The sequence below is a fragment of the Leguminivora glycinivorella genome, chromosome 1 (genome assembly GCF_023078275.1).
Source record: "Leguminivora glycinivorella isolate SPB_JAAS2020 chromosome 1, LegGlyc_1.1, whole genome shotgun sequence".
Classification (NCBI taxonomy): domain Eukaryota; kingdom Metazoa; phylum Arthropoda; class Insecta; order Lepidoptera; family Tortricidae; genus Leguminivora; species Leguminivora glycinivorella.
The window spans coordinates 8,394,460-8,413,603 of record NC_062971.1 but is presented as its reverse complement, the minus strand read 5'-3'; the positions used below and the strand labels follow the sequence as shown (position 1 = coordinate 8,413,603).

Below are 19,144 nucleotides of genomic sequence, written 5' to 3'. Positions count from 1 at the left end.
CCTCTATCGTCCTCTGTAGGTCTTGGATGCGTTGCACTAGATCCGTTTTTTCTTGGTGTGCTTGACGCGACTGGTAGGCTTGGGTTGCATGGGCTTTTAGAGATTGGTACTCAATTGCCATTTGTGAGGCGTAATGAGTCACGTTGCGACACATAGAGCTAATTCTGAGCTTCTGGTCAATGTTTAGCTTACCTTCCGAAGCTGTTTGGTTGATGTCCTGCAGGCTTAATTCTATTTTTCTAAGCCAAGATTTGATATCACTCGTGGCGATGACCTTCGGAGGCTCTTCGGGGGCTTCATCCTCTTTCATAATTGCGGGCGCGGGCGCTGGCGGGATAGGCTGCGGCGTGGGGGTTGAGGGCGGGCTACGAGGCGTTAGTCCACTCCGATTAAATGGACTATTCTCCGACATTTTAATCACTTTTCTTACTTCGGCATTGTCTTAATGCAACTACGAAAACGCGATGGCCGAGTATTGACCCAGATAACGCACGGGAATGCAAGATTATGCTCGCGAATAATTAAAAATCGTAATTAACACGTCCGATCTCATTGGCGTCTAGAGAGCTACGATTCAAATAATCCAAGACACGCACACACGTCTACGCCTATAAATAATACTAAACGCACACAGCTGTATGCGTATTTGCACACGTACGCACACATAGACAGCTTTTACGTTGAAATGTCAATTTTAGTTTGAAATCAACTGACTAGATGGCAGCACGTTCCATACATGCACATTTGACCATAGAGTTGCCACTCTTTCTCTATATACTAATATTACTCTTTGAGTTCGACTTTGACTGGCGGTCGGCTCTTGGCTGTAAATTATTCTTGTCCATCAGTCAATATTTAAATTTCCTGTGATCAAATAATTATAAAAATGTTATAAATTTAGTGAAATTTTTGTGAAAATAATGAAAATGTCGTAAAAGAAAGGTTAGTAGTCTTGGTTACGTAAAATCTTGTGAGCTGTGATTGATTCACATTTTAATATCCCATTTTTAAAAGATAATCGGTCGTTATTCTTTATAACATGTGTGTAATAGATCGCAGACACGGCTGTGAAATTTAGTGTTACTCCAGTTTGGTATATAGTAACGTTTATTTGCATTACTTTAGGAAGTTTGAACAAGAGGACATTATCGATTTCTGTCCATTACCTAGGTACTGACGGAAATCATTAATTAAAATGTGCGTTTTTGTTATTTTATTGTATTCAAAGCATTAATCTTTCTAACCTTTGAGTATATCTATGTAATTGTTTTATTTTATTATTTTCACCAGAAAAAGAAAAAAAAGCACAAAAATGGCTAATGTAAAAGCAGCTCCAAACGAACAACCAAAAATACCTCCACCGCCACAGTAAGTATCATCATTCTCTTGCCCTTATCCCAGTCACTTGGGGTCGGCGCAGCATGTCTTTCTCTTCCATACATCTCTGTCACTCGTCATCTCATCATTAAGTAAAGTCAGTGCGGGCAAGACCGGCATAGTTTATTTGAAATAAAGTTTGAGTGGATAAAACTCTATAATTAATGTAGTATGGCGTAATGCGCATGGTCCTACGGGATAGCAAATATTATATTTTACAAAGCTTTTACATTTTGGTGAAATAAGGTACTTTTAAGTGATAAAAATCACATTTTTTAAGGCTCGGCGGGTTGACCGTCCTCCCGCGATGAGTACGGAAAGACCGTCTAGTGCTTGTTGTCGCGTAATTTCATATGAGACTAGGTTCCAAAATCATGGTCATTGTTATTTTACGTAATAACAGGGCAGAATGTGCTAGATAATTAATAAAATAACGTTGAAATTTTGAACATATAAGCATTTTTCTATTTATAAGGCAAGACCGGCGTATGTCCCGTAGATGGGGTTCATAACCTTTTCTTTTCAGGTCCGGATATTGCACAATACTGTTTTTCCAACGAACACCTGCGAATCCAATTTAGTCACGATATTACAGTCGACTACTTATCTGTTTTTGAAACTTTGTTATTAAGGTGGTTCGCTTTCCATACAAACAACAACTGTCATTTATTTAGTCACCGCACACTACAACTAAATAAAAATATGCGCATACATCTACTTTACATTATCCGTTGTCGCAGTATTAAATGAAATACATTGTTTCATACAGAAATCATGGACAAATCCATGTGATTTTTTTATTAATTTTACGTAAATGTGCGTGCCAAATTTTGTGTACAGACACAAAGCCGTCATATTTCGCGCATTTTTAGTTGACATTGTCATCAGTGACACTTCGCTCTTGACAAGTAATTATTTAAAGTTAAAGATATTGGTTTAGTTAATTCAAGCAAGCCGGCGTATCGCGTATCATGCTTCCAATTTTATCACTTGTCCACGTGGATAAGACAACTGTCACTCTCACACTGACATACTTGCCAAAGCGTGACGGATGCTTTATCCACGTGGATAGATGATAAAATTGGAATCATAATACGCCGGCAGACTCAGAAATAATGACGCATTTTGTCAATAAAGATACATATCGTGCAATAAAGATACTGCTAGTGTAAATCGAAATGGCGTCTCGGTCAAGTTACTGACTATCATGCAGCAGATCGCGAGTTCGATTCCGAAGTTTTAATTTAATCATTTGAACTTTTTTTGAATTTATTAAGTTTTTTATATTTTTTTTAAAGGAATATTTAACTATATTGCTTTCCTATTTTTTATTTTCATACAATAATACAATACAATCCTTTATTATGCCTGGTAGATCATCTTTGGTGAAACAACGAATTCTTCCACTTCGGTTATAGAGTAATTTGACATTATTATTTATATTTAAATTAATATATGTATAGCCTAATTTCGTCGGTAACTGCGTGTTATGTAATGGCGTCGTTGGTGAACAGTCGTCTGTCACGCCGTGAAGCTGTGTTCGAATCCCGGGTTTCTTATCAACTTTTTGTATTTTTTTTAAATATAAATTTCGTATTATTTATTGACCGAGCAAAAAGGGCGAGCCGAAGGTATCAGTTGCATCTTAGCGAACGTATTGATTTTTTATTGTCATTTTGATTTTCCATTTATTTAGTTAAGATATAAAACACAACTTTTAATACCCTCGCTCAATATAATATTTTTTTGAAATTACTCGTTAGATAAAAAAGACAGAAGTCCACTTGAGTTTTTAAAGCATTACGTTACTCAGTACTGGGGACGCTATTGCTATGTCTTGTATGGGAACCCTGCATTTTGTGATTAAGCACTGAGACTTGGCACAATTGTTCATTGGGTGGCCCTGAGTAGATAAAGATCGGGAGGCATCGAGAGCCCCCCTTAATTTAGGAGGGAGGAGGGGGGGAAGGCTGGCGCCTCCGCGCTTCCTTTGAAACCATATTTCTCTAAAACTATACAAAATAGGGCATGCGATATATCATTTTCGGATAAATGAAGGACGAGGAATTCATTTTTGGAACAAAAAAATTGTATTTTAGAACAAAAATACAAAATAAAATTGGAAAATCTAAAAACGAGATTTTTTTTTATACATATTATTGCACATTTTATGAAAACTGTAATGGTTTTTTTTTAAATAAAAAATATTATTTAATAGCTACATTTATCTAGTTTTAGAAAATGTATAATTTGTTATAGAAATATATTATAGGACGAGTGATAAAAAATAATTTACATCGCCCGATAGGGTGATTTGAATGCTCATTTCAATAAGTTTTGTTAATGATTTCAGGTATAATCACTATTTTTAACACACGAAAGCCGCAATCATTGTAGTTTATGGCTATTTTAGTGATAAATGTAGGTACTTAAAATATAAAAAATACAAAAATTTAAAAAAAATTAAAATGTGATAACTTTTTTATAACATTATCCTATTTTGTTCTTTCTATACAATATATATATCTAAAAGCAATAAATATGAATGAAAAGCCACATTTATGTAGTTTACAGTTTGTTATTTAAATATATTACGAAACGCGAGATAAAAAATAATGAAAGTGACGTGGCAGGGCGATCTTGATGTACGGTACGGGTCAGCTTGTATGATTCGATGAGGTGAGGTAAAGGTACTCAAAGCTCTCAAAAAGTGTAGTTATTTAGAGTACTTCAAATTAAACAACATACTCCTATATAGTCTGAATTTAACTATTTATATCACATGAAATTATCGATTGATATGATAGGTCAGATATTATATACATCTGATCCTAATACATCTTGTGAAATAGTAGTTATCTATATGATTTGCATAATTTATGGATAATTCTTACTTGACATATTTATTATTCCAGATCTGCGTCCTGTACTTTGGTTAACGAGTGCCGAAAATAGTTATTAACCAAAAAAGACCGCCAAATTAACAGCATTTCACCGACAAAAGCTGCCTTACACCATTTTTGTAAGGGTTATAGGTCCATGTATGGGGTCAACTAAACCTAATTCAAAATTTGCCATTATTTGCTACTTGTGGCTGGACTAAAGTCTGTAACAATTGGGATTTGGGAGCCTACTTGCCCGCAACGTTGCCTGTTGCTGCAGAAACATGCCTCGAAATTGTCGGATGCAGGTGTAAAAAAACAGTGCCGCGTAAGGTGCAACCGTAAAAAAAGACTTTTTAAATTAAATGTTCGGAGCTGATGTGCTTATGCAGTGGATGTTGTGATATATACATAATTAAATTCAGACTATTCATGTTGTTTTATTTGAATAACTCAAAATAGCTACACTTTTTGAGAGCCTTGAGTACTAGCCCCGATACACATGTTTTCGTCTACTCAGACCATTTTTTTAGGTTCTCCTTTGTACAAAAGCAATGTGTTAGTTCAAAAATCATTAATGTTTAATGCTAATACGAATCTAGTTTATTTTTTATGGCACTATTGCGCAATAACTAACTATCATTGATACTGAAAGGAAGAATATGACGATTTTTATTTTATCTTTTAAGGATGGGTAAAACCGATTTAAGGGAGCCCAAAGGAAGTAACTAAGTTCTGCTAGTAAACTAAAAAATCTTCAAGCCTATGCATGCAGAACTGCTTTAGGAGAGGAGAACGTGATTAAGACATTTTTTTTACAATAGAAGTCACATGCAATTTTATTTTACAATCAAAATAAACTATATTATAGGACTTTTACAATTTTCTGTACTGGGTCGTGATTCGTGATATACCTACATGTGTAAACGTTATTAGAACAAGTATATTTCTGTATTACTAGACGAACTCCACTGCATAGCGGGTAGTACCTTTACCTCACCTCATTGAATAATGCAAGCTGACCCGTACATTAAAATTTTCATTTTCATTATTTTTTATCTCGCGTTTCATAATATATTTATATAACAAACTATATATTTTTATAAACTGCATAAATGTGGCTTTTTATTGATATTTATTGTTTTAGATATATATTGTGTAGAAAGAACAAAATAGGATAATGTTAAAAAAAAATATCACATTTTTAATATTTTTTAAAATTTTGCTAATTTTTTTTATTTTAAGTACATTAATCACTAAAATAGCCATAAACTACAATGATTACAGCTTTCGTGTGTTAAAAATAGTGATTATACCTGAAATCATTGACAAAACTTATTGAAATGAGCATTCAAATCACCCTATCGGGCGATGTAAATTATTTTTTATCACTCGTCCTATAATATATTTCTATAACAAATTATACATTTTCTAAAACTAGATAAATGTAGCTATTAAATAATATTTTTTATTTTAAAACAACTATTACGGTTTTTATAAAAAGTGCAATAATATGTATAAAAAAAATCTCGTTTTAAGATTTTCCCATTTTTTTTTGTATTTTTGTTCTAAAGTACATTTTTTTGTTCCAGAAATGAATTCCTCGTCCTTCATTTATCCGAAAATGATATATCGCATGCCCTATTTTGTATAGTTTTAGAGAAATATGGTTTCAAAGGAAGCGCGGCGGCGCCAGCCTTCCCCCCCTCTTCCCTCCTAAATTAAGGGGGGCTCTCGATGCCTCCCGATCTTTATCTACTCAGGGCCACCCAAGGAACAACCTGTGCCAAGTCTCAGTGCTTAATCATAAAATGCAGGGTGTTGTGCAATAGCGTCCCAGCTACAGTTAACTATTACATTTTCATGTACTAATTTAAGATTTCAAAAGCGATTTGAATACCCTTACTCAATCGAAAATAAACAATTAGAAAAAAAAATCATTTGAATCGTAGTTTCACAAACCCACTCATTTAGGAAACTAAAATGTATCTATACTTTTTCGAAATTTTTAAAATATCTGAGTAGGATAATTATGTTAAAAATTCTGAGTTGGAAGAACCCAAAAATTATTACGATTTAAGAATAATAAATTTTTAATCTTTTTTGTGGAAAACGCTCAGTATTTTGGTCGTTTATCAGTGAGTGAAGAGTGGTGTTTATGAACGGACAAGAGGGGGCAAAATAAAAAAAATCTGTCAAGGTGGTCCAAGACATGCACTAACCTTCTCTCCGGGAGTCAGGAACTGCAGGCAGGATTGGCTGGGGTCCACAATTCACCAAGGAAGCACAACCGCTCTCGCACATGTCTTTTAACAGTCTGTCAGGCGTCAACAACTAATTAGAGGGCCGCGCGGGCGGGGCGAGGCGCGAGGGGGGAGAAACATATCTTTTAAATATATATGGTTAGGTAGGTAGAATTATAGGTAGAATTTTGAACATACCCCCGCCCTAAACATCACCATGTTTACGAGACAAAAAAAAAATATATTATGTATACTTCTTGCATTCTGGAATGGTCGGGTTAATTGACTTGTCTGTCAACCGGTAAACGAATAATTCTATTGGTGGGTCTGGTCAGGACACCGGTAGCCGTCCGGACCTGTACCACGCGCACAACGCCATCTTTCCCGGGACGGATTGATATAATACGACCACGTCGCCACTCTAATGGAGGAACATTGTCTTCTCTGAGAAGTACTAAATCTCCAACGGCTGGAGGTTCGGTATGAGATGCCCATTTAGGCCTTGTCTGCAAGGTACATAAATATTCTCTTTGCCATCGAGACCAGAAATGTTGAAACATCTGTTGCACTAGCTGAAATCGGGTGAGTTTGTTTGTTTTAATATCCTGTAACGGATACTCAGGAATGGCAGTTAGGGGTTCTCCGATAATAAAGTGTCCCGGTGTTAGAATCTGGAAATCATTGGGGTCAGGGGACAGGGGACACAGGGGCCGAGAATTTAGGGCCCCTTCAATTTTTGTAAAAACAGTTGTTAATTCCTCATATGTGAGGGGGGTATCTCCAACTACACGTTTTAAATGTGCCTTTGCGGATTTTACGGCCGCTTCAAATAGGCCTCCCCAGTGGGGGTAGTGGGGGGTTCAAATATCCAAGTAATATTTCGTTTTGCCATTTCTGAACCTAATGTATATTTGTGGAGATTGAGAAAGCTGTGAACTTCGATAAGGTAATTATCCGCACCTACATAGTTTCGTCCACAATCTGATCGTATAAGGGAGGGCAAGCCGCGTCGGGAGGTAAAGCGTGCAAGCGCAGCGAGAAAGGCTTCCGTAGTTAGGTCCGAGACTATCTCGAGGTGGACGGCTTTAGTAGCAAGACACACGAATATACACAAATAGGTTTTTACGAGTTTTCTATTACGCACGGATTGTACCTTCGTATAAAACGGGCCGGCAAAGTCAGTACCGACTCCCTTAAATGCACGTGCGACTGTTACACGGTCTTTTGGGAGGTCACCCATGAAGGGTTGTTTCGAGATGGCATTTAAGCGATAACAAGGCAAGCATTTAAATACCACATTATTTATTAGTCGCCGAACTGATAGGATCCAAAATTCACGGGCTAATATACTATGTAAGGCGCCAGGAGGAGCATGCGAGTTCTCTTTATGGTAGTGATAGATTAAAATTCTTACAAAATTGCCCGATTTAGGGAGAAGTAAGGGATGTCTCGCATCGAAAGGTAAATGCTGATGTCGTATGCGGCCACCGACTCTGATCAAGCCCGTTGTGTCAAGAAAGGGGTTTAACTTTAGAATATTAGGAGAACGAACTGCTAGACCACGTTTGAGAAGATCAATTTCTGTGGGAAAGGATATAGTTTGTACAAGCCTGATGAGAAAGTTAAGAGCATTTTTTCTTTCACTCACGGTCAAAAAGGGGGATGTTTCGCGATGATTAGATGAGCGGGCATTTTCACTGAATCTAAGCATGAAACCGGTTACGCCAATAAGTTTCTGAAATGAACTGAAACGTTCAAGAAGAAAGTCAGGACTTGGTATGCAACTTGCACTTGTGACTAAGAGACAACGTAATCCAGGAAGTTGCGATATTGGACATAAGTTGTCAGATGGCCAACTAGATGATGGCTGTAATAGCCACTTAGGACACCACCAAAGGGGGTGATTTAAAAGTGCACGAGGGGTTAAGCCTCGGGAGGCGCAGTCGGCAGGGTTAAGGCTGCCGGGAACGTGTCGCCATATAGACGAGATTTTAGCATTTTTTATCTGAGATACGCGATTGGCTTCAAAAGTTTGAAGTTCATGTGGTGATGTATTAAGCCAGGCCAGAGTAATTTGGCTATCCGTCCAAGTATAAATGGCGTCCAACACTATTGACTTCTGCAGACAGGAGGCAACGTGTTGGACTAATTTTGAAAGGAGCGCAGCTCCCTGTAATTCCAATTTTGGAATTGTAAGACGGGTCCGAACTGGGGAAACCTTTGTTTTGGACATTAACAAATGAACGGAGCAATTATTATACTGGTCTTCAGCACGAAGATAAATAACAGCAGCAAAACCAGCCTCTGAGGCGTCGCAAAAACCGTGTAATGTATATGATTGAGGTTTCGGGGGGAAAATACATCTAGGTATTGAAATTTGGTGTATGGTACTCATCAGTTCTTCGGTAAACGTTAGCCATTCGGATGTCAATTCTGGAGTAAGTGGAGTATCCCAATCAAGGCCTGAAAGCCAAAGCCGCTGAATGAAGACCTTGGCTTTAAATACGATAGGTGAAATCCATCCGCTGGGGTCAAAGGTACGAGCTATTAAAGATAATTTGGTCTGTAATTGATGACATGGACACGGAAAGTGCCACAAGTTATTTCTATTCTACCTTGAATACGTTATTAAACGATTTCGTTCCAAAACGTAAGGTTTTTTCAACTTCTAAGTTTCCTCCATGGTATAATAGACCTTTAATTAAAATTATTAAAAAAAATTAAATGCTCATGCTAGGTGGAAAAAATATAAAAACCCCATTGATTATTCCGAATTTCACTTACTAAGAAAAAGGGAAAAAAAACTTAGTTAAGACTGTTACACTAAATATATTACCCTCAGTGAAAAGAAAATTACTTCTTCGCCCAAATATTTTTGGAGTTTTATTAAATCTAAATTTTCTGCAAACGAGGTACCGTCTAACATGTATTATAATGATATATCTTCCTCCGAAGGCGATGTTATTTGTGATCTATTTAACGATTATTTCAGTTCTGTTTTCGTGACTGGAAGTAATCAGTCACAATTTTCTTCACCTCAGTCCTCGTCCGTCTCTGTTGATATTTCTAGTATTCATATTACTGATGATTTAGTGTCCAAGTATCTAAAAGGCTTATGCGTCAATAAAGGAGCAGGTTTTGATAATATACATCCATTTTTAGTGTCCAAACTTTACTCAGAACTCGCAGTTCCACTAGGTAAGCTTTTTAGAAGGTCTATCAGTGAAGGCATTGTTCCGAGCATCTGGAAGCGTGCAATTATAACACCTGTGCATAAAGGCGGTGATAAACACAATGTCAAGCTTTATAGACCAATTTCGAAACTATGCACATTTGCTAAGGTCTTTGAAAAGATTGTGAAGAATGAAATGACGGCTCTAGTCTCCCGACACATTTCTGTGCAGCAACATGGCTTTTTCAAGGGTAGAAGCGTGGACACTAATCTAGTTACTTATACTGAACATATTATTGATGCTTTGGATGCCGGTTATCAGGTGGACGCCGTGTATACCGATTTTTCGAAATGCTTTGATAAAATAGATCATTCTATTTTACTTCAGAAGCTTTCCAAGATCGGTATACACGGTGACCTCTTCAGATGGTTAAAATCATATATAAGTAATAGAAGCCAGGCGGTCGCACTTAAGGGCTATAGGTCGAGATTTCTACCCATCCCTTCAGGTGTTCCTCAGGGCTCGCATCTTGGGCCATTTTCATTTGTCTTATATGTTAACGATATGGGTACTGTCTTTCAATCTTCATCCCACATACTTTACGCAGATGATACAAAAATTTATAGAACGATTAAAAATCTGGATGATTGTGTTGCATTACAATCTGATTTGTCACGGTTTGCAGAGTACTGCCGGCAAAATAACTTAATTCTAAATGCTGATAAATGCTACACTATCACGTTTACCCGTAAACATAACCCAATTACTTTTGATTATAAATTGAGTGGTAGCAGTGTCTCGCGTGTTTCGTCGATTCGCGATTTAGGAATTACTCTGGACGCTAAACTTTCCTTTAATGAACAATATCTGGGCGACCGAGCTTCGCTCGGTTCTATTTTAATATATCACGTCTTTAGATAAAAAAAAAACTCTTATAAATACAAAAACAAAAAAAAAGACAAAAAACAAAAACTTAATTTCTGACCGGGATTCGAAACCCTGACACCTACGATCTATCTGCGTACATTAGACCGACCTCGTGCGACTGAGCTAAGCGGAATCGATGCGCGCGCGGCGAAATTAAGGACCATATTTTACGTTTACAAATGCGAAAGAAAAACTCATGAAAACTCGAAAATTCGCGTTTTCCGGGATCTAAGGCTACGCTGCTCGTTTAATAGTATAAGATTTAGATAATATCGTGGCTAAAGCATATAAAAAATTAGGAATGATTTTGCGTTTTAGTAAACCATTCAATGGTACATTTGCGTTAAAAGTTTTGTATTATAGCTTCGTCCGAAGTATATTAGAATTTGGCAGTGTTGTTTGGTCTCCACACTATGGTATTCATAAGTCTCGGCTTGAAAGGATTCAAAAAATTTTTTGTAAGTCCCTTGATTATAGAATTGGACGATATAACTCTGATTATCTCTCGTCTGCGGCTAGGCATAGTCTTCCTCCTTTAGAAAAAAGAAGAACCTATCTTGATGTTTTGTTTTTATTTAAAATTATTAATAATCACATTGACTCCCCCTTTTTATTAGAAAATATCTCCTTCAAAATATCTCGGTTCCACTCACGTTCTAAACCTACTTTCGCTATTTCCTCCTGTAGCACACAGTATGCTAAAAACTCTTTCTTTAGGCGCACTTGTAACTTTTATAATAATTCGATTAATAATATTGATATTTTTGCTCATAATTTGTCCAGTTTCAAGAACAAGGTTCGGCAATTACTGTTTTCTTGTTAACTGTATTATTTTTTCATTAAGTAGATTTTATAAGATGCATCCTTGCGTGTGTACCTACTCAACTACTGCGTGTGTAATTTTGTTAACTATTTTTACTTAAATTTAACCATCTAGTAATGTAGGAAACTCTAGGCCTAGATTTATATATATTTTTGTAAACGTACTTGTACTGTTTGATTTCTAAATAAATAAAAAAAAAAAAAATAATAATAATAATAATTCTTTCCATTTTATTGACAATAGTTTCCAATGCTGTTTGAAACCGGTTTTCTTTTAAATGAATTCCAGCAGGCGTTCTACATGACAATCTCCAAAACGTGTTGGATCTATAATCCCCACGCACGCCTTATAAAATTTCGAAAGACCCGAGAGTTTAAAAACGGAGAAACAAATAATAATAATACTTTCCGCTTAGTAGGGCACTTGTCACAATCTACGCGCGTTGTATAGGTAAAGGCATCAGTCACGGGGTTAAACTGGACTCCAAGGACAGCTACTGTTTGGGGGTTTTCAACATCTCGGATCGTATGAAGAGGTTGGAGGTAATCAGGGGGAGGTCACTTTATAGTTCTGGTTTGTTCGAGAGCCATTTCCGTAATTCGTATCCGCCGGCACGCATTAAAGATTCGAGTTCACCCTTGAGATTAAGTGCTTCTTCAAGAGTTGCGGCGCCTGTCAGGCAATCGTCAACGTACACGTCAGACTCAATAACCGCCGCGGCTCGAGGGTATTTGGAGCGTTCCTGTTCCGCCAATTCAAGGAGTACACGGATTGCAATATAGGGACTTGATCGCAAGCCATAAGTATTGGTATTGAGCTCGTAGGTCAAAAGGGGTTGTGAAGGGGACTCGCGCCATAAAATTAATTGGAACCGCCTATCATCGGGATGTATCCACGACATTCGAAACATCATACGGATATCAGTTACAAAGACAATTGCATGTCTACGAAAGTTGAGAAGTATTTGGGTAATATCCCGCTGTAGCTTAGGGCCCGAGTGTAAACATTCATTAAGGGAGATTCCGTTTGAGCTTTTCACTATCAGAAGCTTTAAATACGCCGTGATGAGGGATATAATAATGCTCTACGGAACTCAAATCCACAGAGGTTACTGACATGTGTTTTAAATCCTGATATTCACGCATAAATTCAATATATTTGGATTTTAACCGTGGGTTCATTTGTAGCCGCTTTTCTAAATTAAGGAATCTTTTTTCAGCTATGCCAAAGGTCTCACCTAGTGTGGGACGATCAGTCAAAAAGGGTAATCTTGTCACAAAGGTACCATCATCATTTCTAATAGTGGTGGTCTTAAAGAATGTCTCACATTCAATATCTAAAGGGTTTGGTAGGGGTGGCTCAGGAGGTTCCTCTATTTTCCAGAATCGCTCAACGACTTGAGTTAAGGAGAGGGCAGTCATACGGGGTCCAGAGTTAGAGAAATTCGGTACTGGCCCAGATATAATGTACCCAAAATTAGTTAATATAGCCGTCAAACCGCACGGCTGCAATTGAATCACATCGGGTCGTAAAAGAGAGCCAAATACGTCAGCTCCTAATAACACATCTATTTGACCCGGTTTATAAAATGAAGGATCAGCAAGTCGCAATGATCGAGTTGAGGATCGAATGGACAAGGGCAGTTCAGTATCCGGGTGAATACCGGCAATAGTATCTACGACCATAGTAGAGGTGACTGTAATAACAGGCGAGGAAGAGTGGACAGGCTTGAACGTGATCGGGATGCAACCGCGAACTGACAGGGCAGGAAGGTTTCCAATACCATAAAGTACCATTGGAGATGAGGGTGAAGGGGTCAAGTGCACATTAAGTCGGGTTGCCGCTAAGTTACAAGTTACCATACAACCTTGGGCACCATTATCAATCAAGGCTCGTGCTTCTACATAATATCCGTTAGACGTTTTCATGTGTATAACAGCAGTTGCGAGGACAACTAGATCTGGGTTAATAATTATTGAAGCACGAGTAGGAAGTGAAGAAGAGGGGCCGTCTAGTTATTGTGGACTCTCACGCTGAGAGCCTTTATACACTTCTCGCCTATAAGGGCGTGGAGACGCTACACGCCTATCTCTACTGGTGGTAGGGGTAGGGGAACGCACTTCACGACGAAGGGGTGGGGAAGAGTAGCGTGTAGGGGAGTGGTTCGGAGAGCGACGCCATGTTCTAGAAGGAGATGGAGGGGGAGAAGCCGGTGAGGTAGGTCGCGGGGAGGTACGGTTCATTACATAACAGCGAGCACCCCCGCCCGTGCGAGGGTGGGGGGAGCTGGGCCTATTTGGCTCAGGAGAGTGACGAAATGCCACTGATCGATTTTGCGGGTTTCCGCGGGGATATACCGGATTTTTTGGATCATTAAAACACAGAAGTGTGTGATGGGTAGGACGACGGCAAGTGTTACAACGATAGTCGCGCGTACACGAAACAATTGTGTGTTTATCTAAACATCTATAACATAGCCCATTTGATTTTACAAAATTCGAGCGGTCGCGGGGGCTCATATCTAAAAAATCTCGACACTCACGCAAGTAATGACCTTGACTCAAACACATAGGGCACTTCGATGAGCGCGCACTAGGTTCGACGACCAACGCGTGACGCGGAGCTTTCGGTACCGCACCGGTTTTGGAATAGGAATTAGACGCGGCGTCCACCAGAGAGGTATTGCCCACGTTATCGTGGTGCCGGCATTCTTCTTCTAGGAAATCGATAAGTTTATCGAAGGTAGGTAGGTCCTTTTGACCGTCTCCGTGGCGGCGCTCGAAACGCGATTTTAAATCCGCAGGAAGTTTCCCAAAACATATGTGGACAAGAATATATGACCAATGTTTCACTGGTAACTCGAGTCGCTCTAAACAGCGATAAGCAGTAAGCAAGGGTTGAGGAAACTGGAGCGTAGACCAGTCAACCGAGGACTAATATCGGGCAGGGATATTATTTGGGCGATGTAAGTATCCGCAAGGACGCGTGTGTTATGGTACCTTCTTTTAAGAAGGTCACGGGCTACACAGTAATTGCCGGTTTCAACCTTCAAATGTTGGACCAGTCGTTTAGGCTCCTCCGACAATGCACTCATTAAATAATGCATCTTATGTGTGGGTAATAAATCACTACGAGTATCAACGACACTATCAAATTGATCGATAAAACTAATCCAGGCGTCCAATCGCCCATTAAATCGTGGAATTGGAAGATCAGGCAATTTTTGGGGTCGCGGGAGGTCGAGGTCAGCGGCGGGAATAGTAGCCCGTTCAGGCGCTGAACGCATTGGAGTACTTGCGGAGATAGGTACGACTATCTCGTTACGTTTAACCTTAATGTCTACGACTTGGTCGCGCACGGTCCTAACAAGGTTTTGAACATAGGTGTACTCCTCAACGTCTATTGCCTGATCCAAGCCGCCAAGGAGCTGGGCGCTGGCACCTCGGAACTCTTTATATTGTTCCTCAAGGTCAGTTACATAAACCATAAGTCGGGCACGGTCCGCTAGATTCAACTGTGAGTGTGCATTCGCGATCCACTCACTAGTAAATCTTAAAGTTCCAATTGATTTTCTATAATCACTAGTTTCCGTAAACAATGTCGATCTAATCGTATCATTATTCCCTTCATCAGCCATTTTAACTCAAGCGATAAGACAGTTTAGCAAGGAAAATAAATAACTAATATCTGGGCGACCGAGCTTCGCTCGGTTCTGTTTCGTATCCTTGACATGTGTCGCCATCTAGTTCAAAAATGAATAGTACCTACATCGAGCGAAAGAATTCTCAGCCTTAACAACACAACTACTCCACACGAGATGGCGCGCGATTCGCCACAAAAACTCAGTGTATTTTTCAGTTTCTATTCATTTTAGCCTTGACCTGTGTCGCCATCTAGTGTTTGCAATAAATAGTACTTACATCGACCGAAAAAATTCTGTCTTAACAGTACAACTACTGCACACGAGATGGCGCGCGAAGAAAAACACATGAAAACTCGAAAAGTCGCGTTTTCCGGGACCTAAGGATAAGTTAGACTGATTTTTCACCCCCAAAAACCCCCACATAACAAATTTCAGCGAAATCGTTAGAGCGGTTAATTTCCGAGATCGTCAGTATAAATAAATATATAAATAAATAAATAAATAAATATACAAGAATTGCTCGTTTAAAGATATAAGAATAATTCGCAAGACGCTTTAAATTCGAACGTATTCGCTTGCAGATAAGGTCCTAATTAGGGAGCGCGGCAACAAGATTGGAAATATAATAATTAGATTTCACAGTAAATTTTTAGTTAAAAATACTTCAAGTAGGTTTATAAACAGTAGTTTAGCTTATCACTTTTACCGGGGACTATAATATAGCACTGGCTTAATTCAAAGTAACTTTAAATTCCACGTGTTTTTAAACTTCGAAACAAAATTAAATTGAGCCGTCGGCCCTGGAGTTAAGGTACAAATTACAATTTGGCAATCGTGTTGAACTAGGATAATTGATGGCGGAATACAGTTATGAAGTTACGTAACACAAATTCCAGAATGCAATTTTACGTATTTAATAACTTTAGGTAACACAAATAGGTACTAAACGCGCCAAAAGGTTAAGAAAGGGAGGATTATGCAATGTTTCACCACACAGGTATGAAATATGAAATCAATATAGAGAGGGGATCCAACCACGCTCTGCTACCAAAATGTTTATGAACGGACAAGAGGGGGCAAAATAAAAAAAATCTGTCAAGGTGGTCCAAGACATGCACTAACCTTCTCTCCGGGAGTCAGGAACTGCAGGCAGGATTGGCTGGGGTCCACAATTCACCAAGGAAGCACAACCGCTCTCGCACATGTCTTTTAACAGTCTGTCAGGCGTCAACAACTAATTAGAGGGCCGCGCGGGCGGGGCGAGGCGCGAGGGGGGAGAAACATATCTTTTAAATATATATGGTTAGGTAGGTAGAATTATAGGTAGAATTTTGAACAAGTGGTATGTTTCCAGGCTAATACCAAAGATCATAAACGGCGGCATCGCGGGCATCATCGGCGTGTCGTGTGTGTTCCCCATCGACTTGGTGAAGACGCGGCTGCAGAACCAGGTCATCGGCCCCAATGGCGAGAAACAGTACAAAAACATGTCAGTATCACTCATATAGGCCTACAATGGCTACAATACACATTTTTGTAGCTTGCACAACTGGTATGCCAGCCACGTAAAGCTTGGCAAAAAAGAAACATTTTTTTTTCATAGCAACACTTACTTATCTCATCCTGAAGTGTCAGAATAGTTGCCACACACAAAGCGGTTTACATGGACGGTGGCTCCCCTATTATTTTCTACTCTTTTTTGCCAGGTTGTACACTTGCGAGTAATTTTGTACTGTGCATGCTACAGGCATGTGTATCGCAGGCCTATGTTTAGGTATAGATGTATATCGTCACTACTTTTAAAAAAACTTGTATCTTCGTCTGTCAATGAAAAGAAAACTGTAGTAAGTATGTATGGAATGCATATAGACTTACTGCGTTTTAACTTTGAGGAGCAGCGTGAGATACGAGCTTTTTTCAAAGTAGCAACGATATAGTATACAGAACGAGCAGTGTGCGTAGCCGAATGTTTCTCGATTCGCTCACGATTCGTTCACGATTCCCTCACGATTCGTAGCCACGCACACAGGATTGGTACAAGGGAAGCCTCTTTCGGCCGGGAGTGTTCTTTGCCATGTTTCATGAACATCGGTCCACTATGTCGGGGGTTTTTTTCAAAATTTTGATTTTGTGGTTATTAATCCAGAATCCAGATGTACAATTTATCTGTCCAATATTCATATCCGTATTTGTTCTAACCCGTCTGATTATGATAACGTTGATGAAGAAGTTAGCCTAAATGATAACCAAGATTTTATCAATCATATTGAGGGTTTTATCAGATGGGGGTTCCATACATAATACTTAGGAATTGCATATCACTTCACTTTAGATGAGTTTGCCTGACAACAACGATATTACCTAGCTAGTTAATGTAAAATGAAATAAAGCGTATCTAAAGGTGTCAATTACGTCTTTGTCCACCTGTCTCACCTAATAAGCGACTTTGGCAACCAGGCCATGTAGAATTGGACAGCCGTATAGAGTATATCAAGTATCGAGTCGTGCCAATCTAGGGGCCTAGCCAATATGACAATCGTTAATAGAAACGTCTATAGAACCTGTAATAACGTATGGAACAAAGAGGATCGAGTATTATAGAGAGTTACTGTCAAAGTAAAATGTGTAATCACAGTGCTTAGACTGCCATCTCTCGACACAGGCTTAAAACTTTTTGAATGAATGAATGAATGAATGAATTACTTTATTGCGATAAACATGGTATACAGGTGGCATTATTATTTTTTAAAACTTTTGAACACCTCAGTAAAATTTTTGACAATTTGGCATTTTTATAAATATTCTTAGCTTGATATCAGTTTTGACAATTTGGCTTATATTCTTAGCTTGATATGTTTTAAAATGTCAAATATTAATATTAGTGCCATCTAGCTGAGGGTACCCCAAATATGTAATGCCGTCTAGGCCACCGTACCTTTTTCTGTATGGTACTGAGGTACGTTTTTTTCTTAGACTTTATCTGTCTATACGGAGTTAGATATGTCTTTGGTATGGAAATAGTTACGTGCCATTTTTAAACCCACGTCGGTGGCAAACCGGCATACGGGCCGCCTTACGATGAGCAGGCACTGTAGCCTGCAACTCTAGAGTTACATGCACCGTGCGGTCACCCCTTTTTTGAAAAAACTCATACTGAAACCCCGAAAAAACCTCGACAAGGTTCTTTCCACACTTGGAATGTTCGCCGAAGGAAGTTCTAAACGAGTACGTCTATATTATTTGTTGTTCGTCTGTGGGGGTAAATCGATTGTCATCTTCGCTAGACCGCCTGTTATTGCGCAACAAGCGCATAAAAAATTATATTACCCGTACTGTTTGTATTTCAAACCCAAATACAGTACCCGGCTATAATTATTGCACATCGGTTTTTCGTCTTCGTAGAGCGTTGTCTCTTTCTTGCTTATGTGACGTTAATTGATTCTTTATCGCCGTTTACTGTAAGATACAGCGGGCAAATCTCGACTGGGGGGCAAATGTAAATGGTCCATTTTTCCATGTTGTTTTTTTCCATTTGTTATTATTAAATAGAGAGTCCACCGGTTATATATGGTAGGTGTGTTCAGTGGATACTATGTAGAACTCAACATCATAGTGTAATATTGGAAAAAATGGATTAGTTACAATTGTCCACCAGTCGAAATTTGCCCCGCTGTACCTTATGGCTCTTTTATGACTTGAACCCTAAATACAACTAGGAATGAAAACATTCCTTAAACAAATGTTTGTCAACAGGTTGGATTGTTTTAAGAAGACGTACGCCGCAGAGGGGTACTTCGGCATGTACCGCGGCTCGGCGGTCAACATCATCCTCGTCACGCCCGAGAAGGCCATCAAGCTGGCCTGCAACGACATGTTCCGCTACTACCTCACGCTGCCTGACGGGTAATTACATTAATACATGGCTATTTTGTTATTAACGCACCACAGACGTGTAATATTTATAATATTATTAATAAAATGTCTATGTCTATGTCAGATAAGTACCATAACATAATATAGTCAGGTGCCAAACGACCTCTTTTTCAAAAAGTCGTCGACATCTCTTCTAAATACCT

General features: G+C 38.8%; 1 protein-coding gene across 1 annotated transcript in view; it reads left to right on the top strand.

Annotated features, from left to right (window-relative positions):
* The first annotated feature begins 802 nt into the window (after nt 1-802).
* Nucleotides 803-19,144, top strand: part of LOC125228721 (mitochondrial glutamate carrier 1-like) — a 57,445-nt gene continuing 39,103 nt past the window's right edge. The window contains exons 1-4 of the mRNA XM_048133385.1: nt 803-942; nt 1,291-1,368; nt 16,423-16,557; nt 18,822-18,971. Coding sequence (XP_047989342.1) covers nt 1,313-1,368; nt 16,423-16,557; nt 18,822-18,971 — 341 coding nt within the window. The 5' untranslated portion in view covers nt 803-942; nt 1,291-1,312. The remainder of the gene's footprint in view (nt 943-1,290; nt 1,369-16,422; nt 16,558-18,821; nt 18,972-19,144) is intronic.